This window comes from Charadrius vociferus, unplaced genomic scaffold, assembly GCF_000708025.1.
Source record: "Charadrius vociferus isolate BGI_N301 unplaced genomic scaffold, ASM70802v2 scaffold125, whole genome shotgun sequence".
Classification (NCBI taxonomy): domain Eukaryota; kingdom Metazoa; phylum Chordata; class Aves; order Charadriiformes; family Charadriidae; genus Charadrius; species Charadrius vociferus.
In genome coordinates this window covers 3,361,751-3,380,178 of record NW_009649036.1, presented here as the reverse complement: position 1 = coordinate 3,380,178, position 18,428 = coordinate 3,361,751, and the positions used below count along the sequence as shown (strand labels likewise).

The 18,428-nt window shown below is 39.6% G+C and overlaps 1 protein-coding gene across 1 annotated transcript in view; it reads right to left on the bottom strand.

Moving 5' to 3' along the window:
• Positions 1-18,428, bottom strand: part of GRIP1 (glutamate receptor interacting protein 1) — a 232,903-nt gene that overhangs the window by 59,781 nt on the left and 154,694 nt on the right. The window contains exons 5-7 of the mRNA XM_009887807.1: positions 15,750-15,833; positions 14,906-14,981; positions 13,396-13,541 (exon numbers count right to left, since the gene is read on the bottom strand). Coding sequence (XP_009886109.1) covers positions 13,396-13,541; positions 14,906-14,981; positions 15,750-15,833 — 306 coding nt within the window. The remainder of the gene's footprint in view (positions 1-13,395; positions 13,542-14,905; positions 14,982-15,749; positions 15,834-18,428) is intronic.

Here is an 18,428-nt window from a genome sequence, read left to right as displayed (position 1 = left end):
CACTTAGTACTACTCAGTAGGTGACTGATGAAGGAAAAACGTATGCAATCATTCCAATTAAAACCTATATCATAACACATACGCTCCAAAGCATTTGAGTAAGGCTGCATCTTTAATTGTTGCATTTCCCATCCCCAAAGAACTGAACTGAAAGAACTTCGCAATGACAGGAAAAAAACATTCCCCAGTATACACAAAATCTTTTGGAAAAGTTGTGACCAGATGCTGCTTCTCCTGAGAACACTGAACTGTATCCTTCCAAAGACTTCCAAATGTAGCTAAGTCTGGGTGGATTTTCACTGGGATAAGCAGAATAGACTTTCATGAAAAGGGCTTTGTCTCCCTCAACCAGTTGCGTGTCCATGTAACAGTGCTTCAAAAAGACACATCTTTACAAAGAAAAGATTCTTCAACTTTCTCATCCTAGGCAAAGCAACTTTCTCTAAACTCACTGCCGAAAATGGCAGAACAATTCTGCCTGAAAATGCTTAAAAAAATTAAAAAAAAAAATAAATGCAGACTTAGGCAGTTACTGGGGGGAAGGTGGAAGGGGGGCACAAGAAAAACCTTAGCATAAACTGCCGAAGTTTTCACTGTTCTTAAAATCATGGGTTTATCTATGAGGCAGTTTACAGAAGTCTCAAAAAAGCCATTCCTTCTGCAAGGGGATCATAAAGAACCACAGAAAAGACACATCCTTTCTTCTTTGCTTTTCCTTTGCAGCTGTTTTCTAGTTTAAACATAGCAGCTGATACTTCTCCCACATTCCCAATCCAACTGAAGAATGGCAGAATGCACTGAGACAGACCAGCAGCACCAATGCCTTGCCATGATTTATAACATCAAATGCTCACATTTGAAATCTGGTCTGTTATGTGAAACCCCCAAAGTAAATCAAATGAAATGCATGGTGGCTGCTCATCTAAGAGTTTCTCTAGCACGCTCGAGAGCAGAGACTTTCGCTGTGATCTAGATCCAGATTGGGATGACCACTAAAACTTATCCCAAAACTGGTAATTTCATGCATGTACACCGTTTTCCCATGCCAATGCTGAAGTAATGGAAGAGAAATATTATAGCAAAGCAGCAAAGAGAAAATGGGCCTGGCATGTTTACGGTTGGATTCGATGATCTTAAGGGTCTTTTCTAATCTAAATGGTTTGATGATTCTATGTTCTCTTTTCATTAGTAGACAGGAGAGGACTGAGTGGTAACTGGGTGCAATTAAACAGCACTATTTTTAAATAATGTGCATCAGTTAGGTCCTTGCAATACAGGTCTTTTCTACACTTCAGACTTGAGTTGGCTGTAAAATCCCTAAAGTGGATGCTCTTATGCCAGCAATGAAATAAAACATTGATTTAGTGGTGCAAACTGCTCAAACTAGAAGACCTTTACGCTGGCAGAAGACATTTGCATTGGTATAAACTGGCCATACATTTGGTGAGAACTGAGGAAGGGCCAAAGAAGCACAGCTCTGCTGTTTATTTCCCTATGAGCAAAGCTCTTCAAATGTAGGACAAAAGCTGTTTTTTTCTCCTTTGGCTCCTATTTTAAATCCCGGCTGCTATCAATGAGAGCCTTCCTAACGAGTCAAACGGGCTTGGACCAGTCCTTGGCTGACTTCACGAAAGCCACCTGACAGCTGGTATAAAGGATCAATAGTTCTCTTTCTCATCTTAAACACTTCAGATGACAGCACACTGCAGCATTGCTGTGGCTAGGGATTAGACGTAGCTTCATGTGCATGCAGAAACTACTAAAGTCTGTGGAGAGAATCACCTAGCAGAGCATATTCAGCAATCAAGATAAAACTATACATTTAGCTGAAAAGGCAATCCCAGGGTATTCAATACCTGGATTAAGCATTTATTTTAAAATGAGGAAGTTAAATGTGAATAACAACAACTAGTTATAAGTTGCTGGTGGCCTCCCTGAGCCAAAAAATGGCAGGAGGAATTGCAGGGAGAGGTTGGTTTAGATTTTCTTTGCAGCTATGGGGGATGTTAAAGACAGAGGGGAAACCACAGTCTTAGTGTGTCTGCAGTCCAGGTTTTCTTTTTCTTTCTTTCTTTTTTTTTTTTTTTTTTTTTTCCTAGTTAAGCTGCTTGAAGCCTTCAGATTTCAATTAGGAACTCAGGCAAGATGACCTGAATCAGCAATAGCTTTTGGATATAAAATAAAGGACACAGAAAAAAACAACTAGGAGTTTTTAAAGAAAGCGTTGAGGGACTTCCTAAGTACCATAAAACAAGTCCCAAAGCTCTGCCTCAAGACGTACATCTTACCATCTTTTCATGTATATAACCTTTGGATTATCTGCCAGAAAAAAGTGAAACTAACCCTGTAATTCAGAGGTAATATGGGTTACAGATGCTTGCGTGTAACACAATAGGAAACCTTACCCTAGAAAGCTCTTTCTTTCTCATCAGCATCCCCATCTCTGTTCCCCCATTGTCTGTCTCTTTGCTCTCCAGAGCCTCATTGCCTCTGATGCCACACAGCCAATTTCGTCTTTGCTTTTCTTCCAATTTCATGCAAGTAACCTGAGGGTCTGGGTCACCACATGACTTGACTCGCTTCCAAGAAAGAGTGCTTCTATACTGGTGTGGATTCTGCATGTACAAATGCAATTTTATCAGCCAGGGAAGAAATGTCTGGAGGCACATAAGAGGAAGGAAGAAACCTCAGCTTGCCACAGCTTTACCTGTAACCTTGGGAAGCTGTCATATCCTTCATTACTCATCTCTTCAGGAGGGCTCGGCACTCTTTTTTTGGCTGCAGTGAGCCATGACTTTTCTGCTAGTGTCAGAATTGCAATTAAAGATGAAACTGGTGAATGTACTGGAGAAGTACCCTTCATAAAATCATTGCCACCCTCTTCTCCTCCTCCAAGAAGAAAACAGGTAAGATTTAAATGAAACCTGCAGTCAGAGGCTTGCCTTTGGCTTATTTTGAATGCATGTTCAGTAATCACAGAAACACCATTTTGTTAGGGTCCTTCAGCACCTACATCGAAATAGCAACATGACCAATCAATAATAGCTGTTAGAATATTCTGGCCAGTTTCCTTACAAATTAAAATCGTGAGACTCACAGAAGGTCAAACACCACTAATGTGAGTCAACAATGTATTGATTAAAAAAAAGAAAAACTCGATGATGTTTTGACTGAACATAGGCTAACACACAGAGCAATTTTTACCAATAGTTTACCCAAACCACTCTGATAAATATTGAGTTCATAGGCTATGAAACTATCTCTTTAAATGAACAAAGCATGGTAACCACGCATTTAGGAAAAAGATGCAAAGGCAGGTTATTATGGGTGTTTAAAATTACTGTAGGGGAATGCGGTTTGAATAGCAAATGCACAGAGAACATAACATTTCACTCATCGTACAGCTGAGCAACGGCATCGGAAGTGTAATTCTGTTTAACAAGATCATGTTGTAAGATGTGGCACTGGTGCAATTATCTTTGAGTAACTATGTTGATTTCAAGATAAACTCATTCAGCTTAGATGTTGATTTTTTTTCCCTACCTACATTTTCAGCTCAATGGCAGTACATATCTCCCACGTGCTGAATACTACATGGTGCAATCTCACAGGATCTGCTTCAAATCTCATTCACACCAGTTCTGCATTAGAATGCCATTAATTGAGTCAGTTCATATTTAGGCAAAATACCTAAAAATATTCATACTTTAAAATCCATCCTCTTTCAGCATGAATGTTCTGTAAAATGATGAATGAACCATGAACCTTAGTGTAAAGGGACGAAAATGTGCCCTGTTGCATCCCAGTGTAACCTCTTAGTTTGTGCCCAGTACAGGTGTTCCAGGAAATAATATGTGGAATTCTCGGGTTTTCTTCCCTTGGTCTAACCCGTCAGGCAGTCTGCTATTTTTTCATACTGATGAAAAAAAGTCAAGAGGATCGAGTAGTTCGGTTCTGGATTTTTTAAACACCTCCCTCAGGCCAAGTTTTGGGAGACATTTAGTATTTTCATCTCCCTGTAACAGAGGCAGGAATGGAGCTTTTGCTGCTGCTGTTATTTCCTTAGAGATGGGCCCTTTTAGAGGCAGCTTCTGGGGTTACAGCCCAAGTTCTCTCTAATATAAAGAAAATCAAATGTGTTCCTTAGTCTCTTGGATGACTGCAATGCCACTAAACCAAATCCAAGGCTGAATTTTTTTAATTGGATTTTTTTCTGATTACAGAGCTTCTCTTGCATTGAATTGCACGGCACATGCAGAAGATCCTTTAATCTCCAAGAACCTTAATTATCATCCTCTTTGTAAAACTTTCACACCTGCACTCTGAATTTAAGTACTTCAGCTACCTGCTCAATATATTATTTTTTTTCCCAGACCAGCACAAATCAGGATACTTCATTATCTTTGTTAGTCTGCTGTTGACCAGCACACTACACAACAGATAAGCCAACTTACTGAAAGATCTTCTAACTTCCAGCTGACCAGAAGTATGAGCATGGAGTAGAGACGGCAATTCTTTTTCACTCTGCATTTCACGGCACATCTGGATAGCCCTCATGCAAAGTGGAAAGATTTGATCAATCCTTTTATCCCATCTTTTACTAAACAGATATGAGGGTTATTTGTTCCTTCCCTCTGCTTACTTGGAGCCCGGGTGGTGGACAGGAGAGGTTATTACAGCAATCTCTGTCTTCCATCATTTGTTTTTAAATACTTACTTAAAGAAGCACAATATAGTATTTTTAATAGGCAGAGGCTGCTATCATTTGAGGATCCAAACCCTTGAATTAGCATAAAAAAATTCAGACCACATGCTTTGTGAGGAGATAAGAGGATAGATTAGGAAGGCTCTACTTTAATCATCATCATGAAATACATTAGATATTTCATACTGATTGTTTTGAATTGTACATTACTTAGACTAACTGCATACAAGTATAGGTTTCATCTTCCTGACAAGTCTTTGAAGACAAATTTGTCCATTACTCTTAGTACCCTGTAAGTAAAACACAGAATATTTTCATATATGGACTGAAACTTGGAAGATAACACACTCCCTTCCCCCCTCTTTCCTAGTTATTTATGGCAATTAAGTTGTATTTTTAGTTTTCTGTTACAGGGACATCTCATTTCACCTTTACAGTTTTTTCTCCTATACAAAGCAATGTTTATTAAGATGCTTTTAATGAGGCCATGGTTTCAAAAGTACTAGAGAGAAATGTTAATTGGACCTGTTAGAGTAATTTGTAACTTTTATGGTTCAGCTAAACTCCACTTATTTCTCTTTAGGGATGATCAAGAAGTTTGTAAAGAAAGAGATACCTGTAAGATTTATGAAATCCTTGTAAAACATGACAACTCCTCCCTTTTGTAATCATCTACTAGTAACATGGTTATCAAACTGTAATAACAAATCACAACCAGGCAGAGAAAAGAAAGTAAAAAAAACCTATAGGGCAAGTATACTTGGGAATCATAGACTTTGCTCTTTAAAACAGCTTGATTTTAATTGCTTACAACTTATGACTTGGCCACAGTTCAAACATTTGATGTTATTTTTTCTTATAATGGTTACCTCTCTCAGGCTGTATTTTTTTCTTCCCTTCCTTATTTCAGCTGAACCACGTCAGCTGTGTCTGAGAGCATAATTAGGGAAAACAATACTGTTTTGCCCCCACACAGAAAATTCTTTAGGATTTATATTGAAAATTCATGTTCTCTTTGTGTCTTCATTATCCGACAGATCTGGCACAGAGAATCAAGAGAAAGCGAGGAGGAGGGGAGAGTGGGACTTTTTGGGCAAGAAGGGGAGGAACTGAGGTGAGAAGGCAACTGATCTGAAAAGAAGCTGCAGTACAAGAAACTCGGGCACGGTTTGCTGAGACACAGGGAAAGGAGAAAGGGCTAAAGAAGGACAGGCAGGAAAACTGCAAAAGGCCTTTATGGAGGGAAATCAGCAATGTGACAGAAATGTGTTGGAAAATTACCCAAGCCTTGCTTGGCAAAAGACAGAAGAAAAAACTAGGGCTGTAAGGAGAGGGATTAGCATGTTGGGGATTTAGGACCTTCTGGAAAAGAAGACTCAAATTAGGTCAGTAAGGAAAGAGAAAAATCAAGCAGCTGCTGGGAAAAAAAGACAGTAATGCAGTTAGGAACCAGGGTAAGAACAAAGAACAGAGGGAAAAAAGCATCACACTTGCATGGAACAGACAGTAAGGAACATGGGATCCTGAACCTTTACAGTTCTCCGCTGTCAGCAAACATCTTTGAAACCCACTGGCCACATGTGTCTCTTAAGTCTTTTCTGGTCCCCAGGAAACACATATGTACTGTGCTGGACAGCTGGTCTGCTAACCCGGCTAACAGGGAGCACACTGGTGGGATTAACGGTTCTCACTCTTTTGAGGAACTATTTGGGTACAGACGTAATGTCAGATAGAAAGTTTTTCCCACACAGAAGCCAAGGTAATAGTATATAAAAATATGTCAGCGCTGTTAAGGATGTATGTTCACACAAATATTGGGAAACAACAAATCAACAGTTGCTTATGCAACATAGCGATACCATTCATTAGATAGAGAGATGCTATTTTCTCACAAGGCCGCATTCCACACCTCTTTCACTACTCAGCACTCCTCACGATGAAACAAGAGTCCTATCCATAAGACAAAACACCATAAGTTTTGAGGGAGCTAGCAGTGAACGAGTTGGGTGGCTGGTGTGTAAAGCGTAATGAGAGAATTGCAAGAAAGAGAAGAAGGTCATGTAACATGGCGGAGACACCTAAGTGCTGCTTTGAAGTACCAGATGCTCTTTCTGTCACGATATCGGTAAAGGTTGAAAAGGACATTTAAACTGTATTGGTCACTAATTGCAAGCATTTTCTTGTTTTGCTATCAGCAGTCAGCAGCAGTATCTCTTGACCACACAAAGTACTGATGAATCAAGAGCTGGGTTTGGAATTTGCCAGCCCAAAATGCTGGATTTTTTTTTTTTAAACCATAATGCCTATTTACCTTAGGTTTCCATGCTACCTGTTCCTCTCAAGAGGTCTTAAAAAGGTATTTACCTTCCTTTTAAACCAGGTAAATAGAGTAGATTAAAGCAGGTAAGCAAGCAGAAATTGATGCCTGACTGACCGAAATCAACCCTCTTATAGGCTCATGATGAGACCCAGTGAAGTCAGTATGTCATATTTAGTAGCAGCATGAGAGATGAAGGGTTAAAAGGAATAACCCTCACTTGCTATTATAAAAAAGCAGTGCTGAAAGCCAGAAAACTCGATAGCAGAAAAAATCACAAGCCTCAGGCTTCTATGAAGGGAAAAGCCTCTTTTGGTGCCAAGGATAAGTCATATACTGTCTTTCGCTAGATGAAATCCTAACAAGCTAGCGCTACAGAGGGAGAACTTAGTTGTTGTATACATCCACGCCTGCCTGTCAGTTCATAGTGATGTCCCTGATGCAGGCATCTGGCACTGATAGCAGAAAGCATAAATACTGCGTTTGATAAACAAGGAACGTGTACAGTAAGATGAGAGACTAATGTCCCATAGCACGTAGATTTAAATACCTGCTTAGTTTGCGCAGCATGAACGTGAATCGTGCATTGGCCTCCAGGAGGGACAAAAAATCCCACGTGTTTTACCTAGCGACACATCTGCGAGTGGATATTTCTGGAACTGTTAGAGAGAGATGTCTATGTCACCTTCTGCCTTAAGAAAGAGCCAATGTATTTGGAATGATCTTGGGACACTGAGGTTTTCTCCTTGAGATCTGCATATTGCCTGAAGCACTCAAACTGTGGCAGGATAAGGGCCTCAGGAAAAAAACACCAGGAAATTAATAACTACATTCAGACAAGGTTCTGGGCAGTGCCATCCATAAGCCCATGGTCACATACTAAAAACAGAAAGAAAATTCAAAATTAAGAGCTGCATAAAAAGGTTATTATCCCTCCTGTGGGTCTTGTGACTGCATTGCATGCACACCTAGCAGGACAGAAGCTGATCGGGCAATCTGAATCCTAACATTTCCCAGCTGGCACCCTCAACTTTTTGACTTCAAACATTGTCTTCTAGCATAATTTGTGTATGTGTTTGTGTAGCAGCATTTAAAGTAGAGTAATATTTCAATTAATACAGCTATCGTGACCTTTGCTTCGCACATGAATTTTCATTCAATCTGTCTCTGAAGCAACATAAGAGGGGAAGCGTTCTTTAGAGGTTTAAGTAACTAATTCACATTTAGAATTTCAAGGGATCTAGGTCTGTTGCTCTGTGACAGCCAGGAGACCTGCAGTTGCAGTCAAATGCTAGAGTACGCTACCTATTTGTTCTGTCAAAGACTTGTAAGAGACAGAGGAAATGTTAATTTTAAGTTTATAAAGAAACAGAAAGAAAAAGGCTGTGTGGAATCCTACAGGCTTCCTGACTTTCCTTCAACTTTCAAGGTCTTGCAACATTTATAAGGTTTATGAGGATCTTGAGTCTGCCCTTGGAATCTCTGGAGCTCCTGTTCCTTGGTCTTGTAAAACCCTTAAACTCCACAACTCTCCACAGCTCTGGATATGCTTGAATGACACTGCTTTACGAACCTTAAGGGGCAGCTTGTAAGTTCTTTTTTCTCCTATATTTCTTGTCTTGCACAAATTACTGGAAGTCTACACTGGATCACAGGTTACCTCACCTGATGTTTAAGCTACGCAAGCTTTCTTCCCCTAATGCTCTTCTCATCAGGCAGAATTACTGAAGGGTGAGGTAGATTTCTTTAAATGTACTCTCATAAAATTGTTATGGCCTTTTGTTTTCCTTTTTTTTTTTTGGTGTTTTTCAATGGGTGAATTTAAAGAGGCAAAAGGCTTGGACAGTGTTTGTTGAACTGTTGTCAGATTTACTAGCAAATGATTACATGAGTAATTCTCTTTCTAGAAAGTTGTATTAGTGGTAAACATCAATTTCAGGAAATTGAGGGTGCTGCTCTAGCTAAAGTTGACCAGTTTTATGTCAGGGTGACTCTGGTAGCTTGGGACTAAAAAGCTGACCATATCTCTTTTGCACAGAACCGTTACAGAGTGTCACATTCCAGCAAATCTATTCTGGCTCAAATAAGTGCCAAAACTGTTAAAGAAGCCAGAGGAACATATGGGATCTGAATGTGCAATATGTTCATTCATTCCTGAAGACCACAGAGTGGTTTGAACTAAGAAACACCCAGTGAAGAGATGAGAGAGAGAGCGATGATGATGTATCTCTCAGGTGCAAACAGGTAACAAAAGCTTACTTTTGTGCCAAAGTCCTGGCAATATCTAATAGTTTTAACTACAGTATCCTTGATTCAAAGATTACCCCAGCAAGAACATCCAAGATGTAAAAAGTAGACTGCTCAAAAGCTCAGCAGCAGCAATTTATGAACTAGTTACATAAAAATGTTATGGGCCAGAATTTAAACTTAAGATAGTCATTACCTTTGAACTTTTCTGAATGCTCCTTTTCAGAATAAATACAGAAGATTACCCAAGCGGATGCAAGCCCAATTACAGAGACAACACAGAGCCCAGCAGCATCATGGCACATTTTAGAAAACCTGAAGGGAAACTGCATCTGCTCAGCTTCCAACTAAATGTAGTGATAAACTTTTTTGTCTTGTTTTAGACAGGGGCAGTGTGAATCTCTGTTTGCAGCTTGTTATTAGCATTGCATTCTAACTCTCATTCTCACTCTAACTGAGGATGCCTGACCTATAGCTTTCAAGCTGTGAGCAGCTCATTAGGACACTTCACCCAGACCACTGACAAACAGCGAGAACCTCAGTTTATAGCTTGGAATTAATATTTGCCATTTGGTTGCCACAGGAAAAGATTCAGGCTGCAAAATTATTGTGTCGGTGGCAGCAAGTCACTGCTAGCCACCACCCTGCCTCTACTCCTTCCCCTCCACAACATGAGGGGCACAGGTGTAGCCATATGGCACAGAGAGCTGCAATATTCAGACCTCTCCCACCACTGCATAAAAACAGGTGATCCACATGACCGCAAAGGTCGGACTCTTTAGGTGTAAGGATTAAAAAGAAAAGTGATACAGCCTACAATGTTTGTGGTCCTTCCACACAGTTGTCTGTAGGGCAAGTCAGCGTATCCATCTCCTCTGCAAACACTGAAGCGCAGCATTATTAGAGTCTCAAAAAATTTAAAAATGCAGGTAGTTTCCTCTAAAATCAACAAGGAATACAAGCAACCACATTGCTTCATGATTGGAGGAGGTATTTTGGAAAACAGAAAGACATTTGGAGGACTGGTACCTCCACAACTTCGAATGAAACTTTTATCAGGTTATAAAGTCTTTTCTCAGAGGTGATGTTTTCCTATTTTCTTCTTGCATTATCTTGGTATTTCGAAACTCCTACTATTTCTAAGTCTCTTTGGAACGTAATCATAAAACCAGTATAAATCCAGCAAAAAAAAAAAAAACAAAACCAAAACCAAAACAAACCCAACAAGCTAACAACATCTCTTCCAAGAAGCTGAATTGCTGAATTGACAAGTTTATTTCCTAGGACCCAGCTGAGCAGGATATTTCAGGATGTCTTTAAGCAAGCACAAGTGTAACCCCAGAGAGTACAACGGGACTAGCCACATCTCCTGCATTATATACACACTTAATTACCTTGCACAGAACCCCTTGATGCTTTTTTCACTCCAGTTTGTCTAGGTTCCAGAAACAATAAAATGTACAAGCTTCCCAGGTGACCTCTTGAATACTTCACCGAAAGAACTAAACTTCAAGAAATATAGCACCTTTGAAACAGCTTATGCTTACAAGACTATAAAAAGTCAGTTACACACTACAGGACTGTAGCTGAAAAATAGTTCAGGATTATTTTCCTCATCTGGTGTAACCTTTTCAAATCAAGTTCCAATTTCATGCTATCAGGATACATTTTATGGCTCTTTCCAGTTCTGGCCACATGGAATGCTACTTTACAGGATATAACTATTTGCTAACAGAAGAGAAGATATTAAAGCAAGTAATGGTACAATTATATCTCTAGGAGTAAGATATTCTACTGGAAGTTTATACCGGGAGGACCCTATAGAATGCACCAGACTTTAGTGTAACTTTTTGATTGCTGCCCCCTCTCAGCAGGTTAACCTACTAAACTAGTTTCAAGCATCAGTTGTTGATAAGCCACCTTACCCAATGCTCTTCCTCTTGTTTTAGCCTATTTTCATATTCACATCAACACTGAGGTAGCACTACAAATAGCTTGTCTTGTAGGTAACATAAGAGTTGGGGAACAGAGTGACATTTCTGTAATTCTTAAATTTCTCTTCATGGCTCACATCCTCCCTTTTATGTTACTCCCAGCTTTGACTTCACTGCTTTTGAGCAGAAGTAAGTGAAGATTCAAATCAGCACTGTTCTCCTGGGCCAGGAATCAGTGGATTGGGATGAGTGAATTAAGCCTTTGCATCATGGTCATAACATAACTGCAAAAAGCAAAGAAAGCTTCCCAGCAACATTTTTCACACTGCTTCCAGAAAACTACGCAGGGCATGCAAATCGGAAAAAAATCAAAACCCACCAGGGGCAAGGTAAAATCTAACAAAATCATAATGCATTAGAAATATAGCCTACTGGATCCCTCCTTATTTCTTCTTGCAGACACTGCAGGACCACCATCCCATACATTTCCCAGTCTTTGATTCCCTTTTGCTTCCTTCTTTCTGACTCCACAAGTCTCAGGTTCTTCTACTTCCTTAAGTTTCCATAGGGATAACACATTCATTACCAGGAAGGCAGGAACAATCAATCCAGATCTGCTACTGAGGACAAAAGGGAGATAGCAGAGTTTATTCAGAGAGAGAATGATATGAAAAGACCGACTGGTAGGTACTGCCTGTGCAGCTATAAGCCTGCAATTTCCAACTAAGATCTGTATCCTCCTGCACTGAGCTCTATCCAGGTAACACTGAAAAGAAGGTTCCTGCCTTGAACAACCTGCAATTTAGACCACATCATGTGGTCCTGTCCTCACACAAACCTACCAAGATTTCTAACAGATCCTCAGTGAAATTGCAGCTCATGCCCTCCCTGGGGTATGCAGGAGAATGGGGATGGGAATTTTCTCTGAAATGAAAGCCTCACTGGGAACCTAGTCTGTCTTAAGCCAGGGGTGCTCTTTTCAAGGAGATCTTGCTCTTAGGGAATGTGGAGTATAAAGACTCTGGTTTTAACTGTGATGATAGGGTTTGGTCATCGGTCCTCTTCCAAAGAAAAAGATGAACTAAATGAAAACACCTAAATTCTAGTTCTCTTCAAGTTACAAGATCACCTCCATTTCCACTTTCCACATGGGCAGTTCCTGCCCAGACGCTGAGCTGTCTCCACCTTTCTGGACATGAACCTTGCACGACTGTCCAGCCGGCCTGCCAGACACCATGCAAACCTGTCACTCCATTCTTAAGAGTTACGTAAACAGAGATATATATTATAATAAAAAAAAAATAATAATATCTGTGTCTTGGAGAAGAACAAAGAGGGCTGTTCCAGAATAAACAAATATCAGACATTATTCTTCTAAGTATTAATCTTTTCCAAGGCTTTGAAGTTTGACAGTGCTATTTCACAAATTCCTGTGAGGCTGCTTTACTGCTAGGCTAGAAATCTGACTGTGCAACTGAGGAGGAAAAGAAGAGAAAGATCCTCAAACAGAAGAAATATTTCAGTCTGCCTGGTGAGTGTTTCTATTTCTTGCTGCCATGAATTTTCTGTATCTTGCAAAAACAGAGGGGATATGACAATTTCCAAAACAAATGGTAATAACTCAATCCCAAATCTTTTGTGACAAATTATCTGCTCTCCTTGACTTTCCAAAAAACCTCCCATATTTTCAGTGAGTTCAATCAAAGTTTGTATAAAGTGTAAGCTCATTTTTCAAGCCACGATTTGCTGCCTCTGCGTTTCTTAACAAATTTTCTCTTCCCCGTCCTTTGCTATGTGGCAGTTTTGTGACTTTTTAATAATATCTTGGCCATCTAGCAGCACTGGCAAAAGGCAAAAGAATTCCTGTTAGAGCAAGTAAACCCCTCTTTCATGTGACATAGAAATGCTTACACTTCATTAACCTTTATTATAACCTAGTCACTGGAAAAGTTACTTTGCTAGAATCCACACTATGGTTTCACTCTACAAACCACGAAATGTCAGAATGCTAAATTACAGTAAAATACCGCTCACCTCCTTATGAACCCAAGATTAATGATACGCTGCGGAAGGGAATAGCAGTGCTACTAGGAGCGTAACAGGTCACGATCACTTCTAAAATAGCTCATCAAGAACAGGCAGCAACACATCACAGATGGTTCCAAAGACTAAAGCCCCACTTCTCAACCTACCCATCACTGAGACATCATATTCAACCAGTAGAGTCGCCTCCTGTCCGCATTGTTTGAGAATACTCATGGCTTCAGCATGTGTCGTTCCAAGCAGTCGGATCCCATCAACACTCAGCAGCCTGTCCCCGGGTTTGATTGTACCCTCTCTGAAGGGAGATTAAAGGAATGATCTTCATTAATAGAAGATAAATTGATTTGGAGATAATACCATTTTTATGCAGAGTGATTCTCTTGCACCCTCTCTGACATCCATCCCTCTTGCCTTAACACTTAACATTTACTTTGACGGTGAGGGCGCAATGGAAAGGAAATTGCTTTAATTGGAAAGTCAGTGACTGGAAAACAGCTTAACACATAGCTAAATAATCAAGTCATGTTAAATTGCAACTTAGTATAGCTTCTGCTTCAACATATGCTTTCTTTCTGCCTTGTCCACACAACTCCTCTTTCATACATACAAAAACACTTCCTCCCCTGATATTTTCTTAAAAATAAATATGAGGTGCAAACATGTGGGTGGAGAAGCGGATTGCAAAATATGAATGTTCATTTGCTGATTTTCTGCAAAAATATCCCTTACATGGATAATGCCATTTTTCTTTCTTCCTACCTAAAAATAATTTGGCTATAAATGTACACTGTCTCCCAGGCGTATCTCATAATGTATTCAAAATTATAATGGAAAATGAAATACTAACATTGTCAGCTCAAGAATTGGGGAGAAAAACAAGGAAGCAAGGGGATGAGGGTGGGAAGAAAGGGAGGGACAAAAAGACTAAAGCTCTCTTGAAAGGTTTGCTTCTCAATTAATGTTTCCAAGGTCAAAAATGTCAACATAGGCTACAAAAAATCAGCCTGCTTTAAAGAAATTGCCCTTTAAGTTTCTTTAATGGTTTAAGGACACAAATGCCATTTTTGAAAATATAATTCATACATACAAATAAAGTGAATATTCTTTCTTTATATAGATAAAGATGGTATCACATACAAATACATTCATTGGGCCAAAACATAAACTTGTACTCAGAAGCTGTCCAGGTGAAGTTATGTGCGAACTCATATGCAGGTATGTACAAACATCTTAAAAGAATAATGCAACAGCACCCAAACACATGACAGGGTTCTTCTGAAGTGCAAGAGAAAAAGATTGTGGTTTTAGAGTATAAAAAGCATAATTAAGAGCTACACCAGTTGTCTGAAGGCTGCAAAAAATGTGCTCTGACCTATTGCAGGCATTTGTTCTAATTACTTTAGGTTGATTTTGGTAGTGTTTAATGGGAATGTCTTGAAACATGCAACATACTAAATTAAAGTTCGCACACACCAGGATGTGCTCAGCCTCTGTGATTGCCTATTACTGTATTATTATTACAATTAATGCATAAACCAGGAATTTCAAAGGAACAGGTTTGAATAGATCTACCTCACTCCAAATCCCAACTTCTGTCCCAAATAGTTCACCTTTCTCTAATTCTCTTTCACATGCACTCCAGAGAAAGATGAATTGTACCTGTCAGCAGGCCCTCCAGGTCTAACACATGTTATTACAACAGGACGAGATTTATTTCTGTCATCGTGTGCCCCACCTAGAAAGGGAAAAGTGAGAGAAAGAACACCTTCACTTTATGCTTTTTATGAGCATTCATTTCCAAAAGGCAAGCCTAAATGTTGCAGCATGCAGACTTACAGATGGGCTAAAAAGATCAAAAAATGGCCAAGCCATTAATAGGAACCACCACTGAATTTTATCTTAAGTAAAATCGACCTACTGTGTGGTATACATGATTCTTTATAAAATATTTCTACAGAGTGATTCTTAATAAATGTATGTTCTTTTTTTAGAACCTCTACTCTGCAAATCTAATCTCAGTATGAAAACTTACTGTTCTGCAATGTTTACTGCACAGAGAAAAACACATCTGTACTTCATGTATACTCAGAATAATGAGTGGCCACTAAAGAATTTATATATTAAATAAAAAAAACTTTTCCCATGAAGAAACTAATAATTCATCACTGGGGTATACTATTTAACAGCTGCATGTTTTCTTCTGTTCTCTCAGTCAGTGATAATCCTTTTGTTGTACATTTCAGACTATCAGCACAATTAATCAGATTTCATACCTAATTTATACAAATACTGTATGTTAATATTTTTTAAGAACTACAATCTTCCTGCTGTTTTGTTCATAAAAGCAGTAAATAAATGTATGGAAAAAGTACTACATAAATCACAGAGATTTTTACAAACTGTAAGCTATAAATATTGAAATTATTTCTTATCTCCATAAAAACTTACAGCCTTTTTTGCTGATTTAGAAAATACAGACAGTTCAAATTTAACGATAACTCACCTCTTATTACAAATCCAAAAGTGTTTCCCTCTTTATGTAAAGTAACTTCCACAGTTCTAAAGATTAGACCTGATCCTTGTATAGCTGAAAGAAAAAAAAATAAAAAGATTCCAAAACTTAATTATAATTATTTTTCTAATTACACATGCATATTTGCACCTTTTCCAATTTAGGCTAACTATTGTGTTTCTGGTCATACACTTGGAAAGACTCCACTACAGAACAGCCAGATTAAAGACCTGTAATTAAATACCACTCATCCTCTTTTTGAGAGTATTTTGGGCCAGATATTTTCCAGATTGCCAGTGGTTTGGACAAAGAGCCATAGATGCATATAACAGATGAGGAATTTGAGCCTTACTGTTTAAATTGTGGCATAATTTTCCTTTTCTTATAGTTACAGAAGAGATCCAGAACAGATGGAAATACACAGGGAGACACAAAAATGACAAATGAAGTTCTTAAAGCTACCTATGGAGTTGGTTGTTCAGACATGAAAACATTTAGTTGTACTGCTTAAAGTCAAGACAGCCGAGGTTTTTACGGTGCATCTCTAATCTCAGATGGCTAGATTATGATGAAAAAAGTTTTTTGTACCATAGAGATTTGTTATTCTTTTCCATTTTCAAAATGTAACATGCTCCCTCATCATTGGTACGTGAGTAAAAAAATCTTTGACTTCTAGTTGAGTTAGTATTTTCTCTGTAAGCATTAGAGGAGTGGTGCACAGCTGAGTTAGGAGGTGAGAAGCCTAATGCACAGACCAACACATTTGGGTGTGATAATCCACTTTACAGAATTTCAAACCACCACTGTTAGGAGACCAGCGGGCAGCTTACTATTAGCTTTTACAGGAAAAACTTTGGCAGGGTGTAAGAACGCCTTCTTCTAAAGGGAAAAGGATGCTGGGCAAAATCACACGCACGCACACTTCTCAGCTTCCAGTGAGACACTACAAACAGCACAACACACATAAAGATTAAAAAAACCCAACCCCTTCTATAAAATAAATGTTCTGTGAACAGCAGAACTAATGAAAACTTACGTCCTTTAATGCTCCTGTCTTCAATAATCAGAGTTTCCCCATCTCCAGTTAGGATACTCTGAGGGGGCAATGGACACCACGGGCTGCACAGCTGGGCAGATATGTGCTGCTGGCCATGAAAGACACCAGACACTGAGTGGTGCCCCCTCAGTGCTGCATGCGTCTCTCTCTGAGGACTCCCCTGCCTGGGGACTCGCTCAAGTGTCTATTTCCATGAAATGTACTGTAACGTACTTTTTTTTTTGGAAGTCTTTCAATCCCTATTAAAAAGTTACTGCAGGGAGCCAGAAGAACCACATAAATCACATAAATCTCATTTCCTTAGGAAAACAGGTGAAAGATGGCCCTCCAAAGCATTGCTCTGTATTGCAGTAATTCCCGCTACAGCTTGAAGATCAGGACCGTGTTACTCAAGTCCATGCACTAGTTTCCTTTTCAGCTAGAAACATTTTACTGCCCGAAAAGGACCGAATTATGGGGAGGAGAAGTCAACTCTTGCCTTCAATCCTATCAACAGAAAGTGGCCCTGCGTGTAGCTCAAACTGAATCCACGCTTCCTAATCTGTTCGGTGTGGCCTGTAACCGCCACTGGGGACAGGCGAAACTTGCAGTTCAGCAGCAAGCAATGGCACGCAGAGTCCTTCCCCTTGGGCAACAACCATTCAGGTGGCTCTCCTTCCACCCCGGCCTCAACCTGGGAGGGCAAAGAAGTCCTTAACCTTTAGCAACAGCAAAAGGCAGATGCAAAGCAGGCATGGCTCATATTCCAGTTTAAAACATTGAGGTGGCTCGTCCTCAAAATAGCAGCTGGATGCTCCTGCTGTGAACACTGCCAGACAGGGAAGGAAGCACTAGGGAGAGTGGGATTACTGGTGCTCAGCCAGATTTAATCCATCATTATTACAGTACTGACAGTTCCCCACTCTGAAACTACGATAGTCCTCTCTCTGAGGGGGTAACCATGAGAACAACAGTAGAATTTCATTATGTTTGGGGCAGGGGAGAAGGTGCCAGGACCTCACCACATGATCTACTGGAAAACTTCTGCGAATAATGATGGCACTGCATCTATCTTGTTCACTAGAAGTTAATGGGAACAACTAGACTGCTAAGTATCTTCAACCTTGTTAGCTATGATTGTATGAAGAGGACTTAAAAGAAAAAGTTATGACTGCTACTGTAATTTAGCATGTCACAATCCTGTTTCAGGGGACAGGAGTGGCACATACCCCAAAAGCAGGTGAAATAGAAGGAAGCCCACTTGAGTAAGTGCAAAACAAATAACGCTCCTAAAACAATTACATCTCCAGCAAAATAATTCTGAACTCAGCTGACTTCATTAACTCAAATACTGTGCTTCTGAACATGAAGTTCCCTTACCACAGGCGAACACTAATCAACAGAGAACATTCAAAACATATTAAGGTGGTTGTCAGGAGGTCATAAAAACAACCAAATATGTAATTAGACTAACTCTCCAGCTGCTAGAAAGCGGTGGGGAGTTCACCCGTTTCTGAGAGACCAGAGTGATGGATTTTTTGGCTTCTATTGCAAGGAAAGTCTTTATTTAAGGAGACAAGAGCTTCCTAGTAAGCTCTGCAGATTTTTTCTGGCCAAACACCAGGAAGCCACAT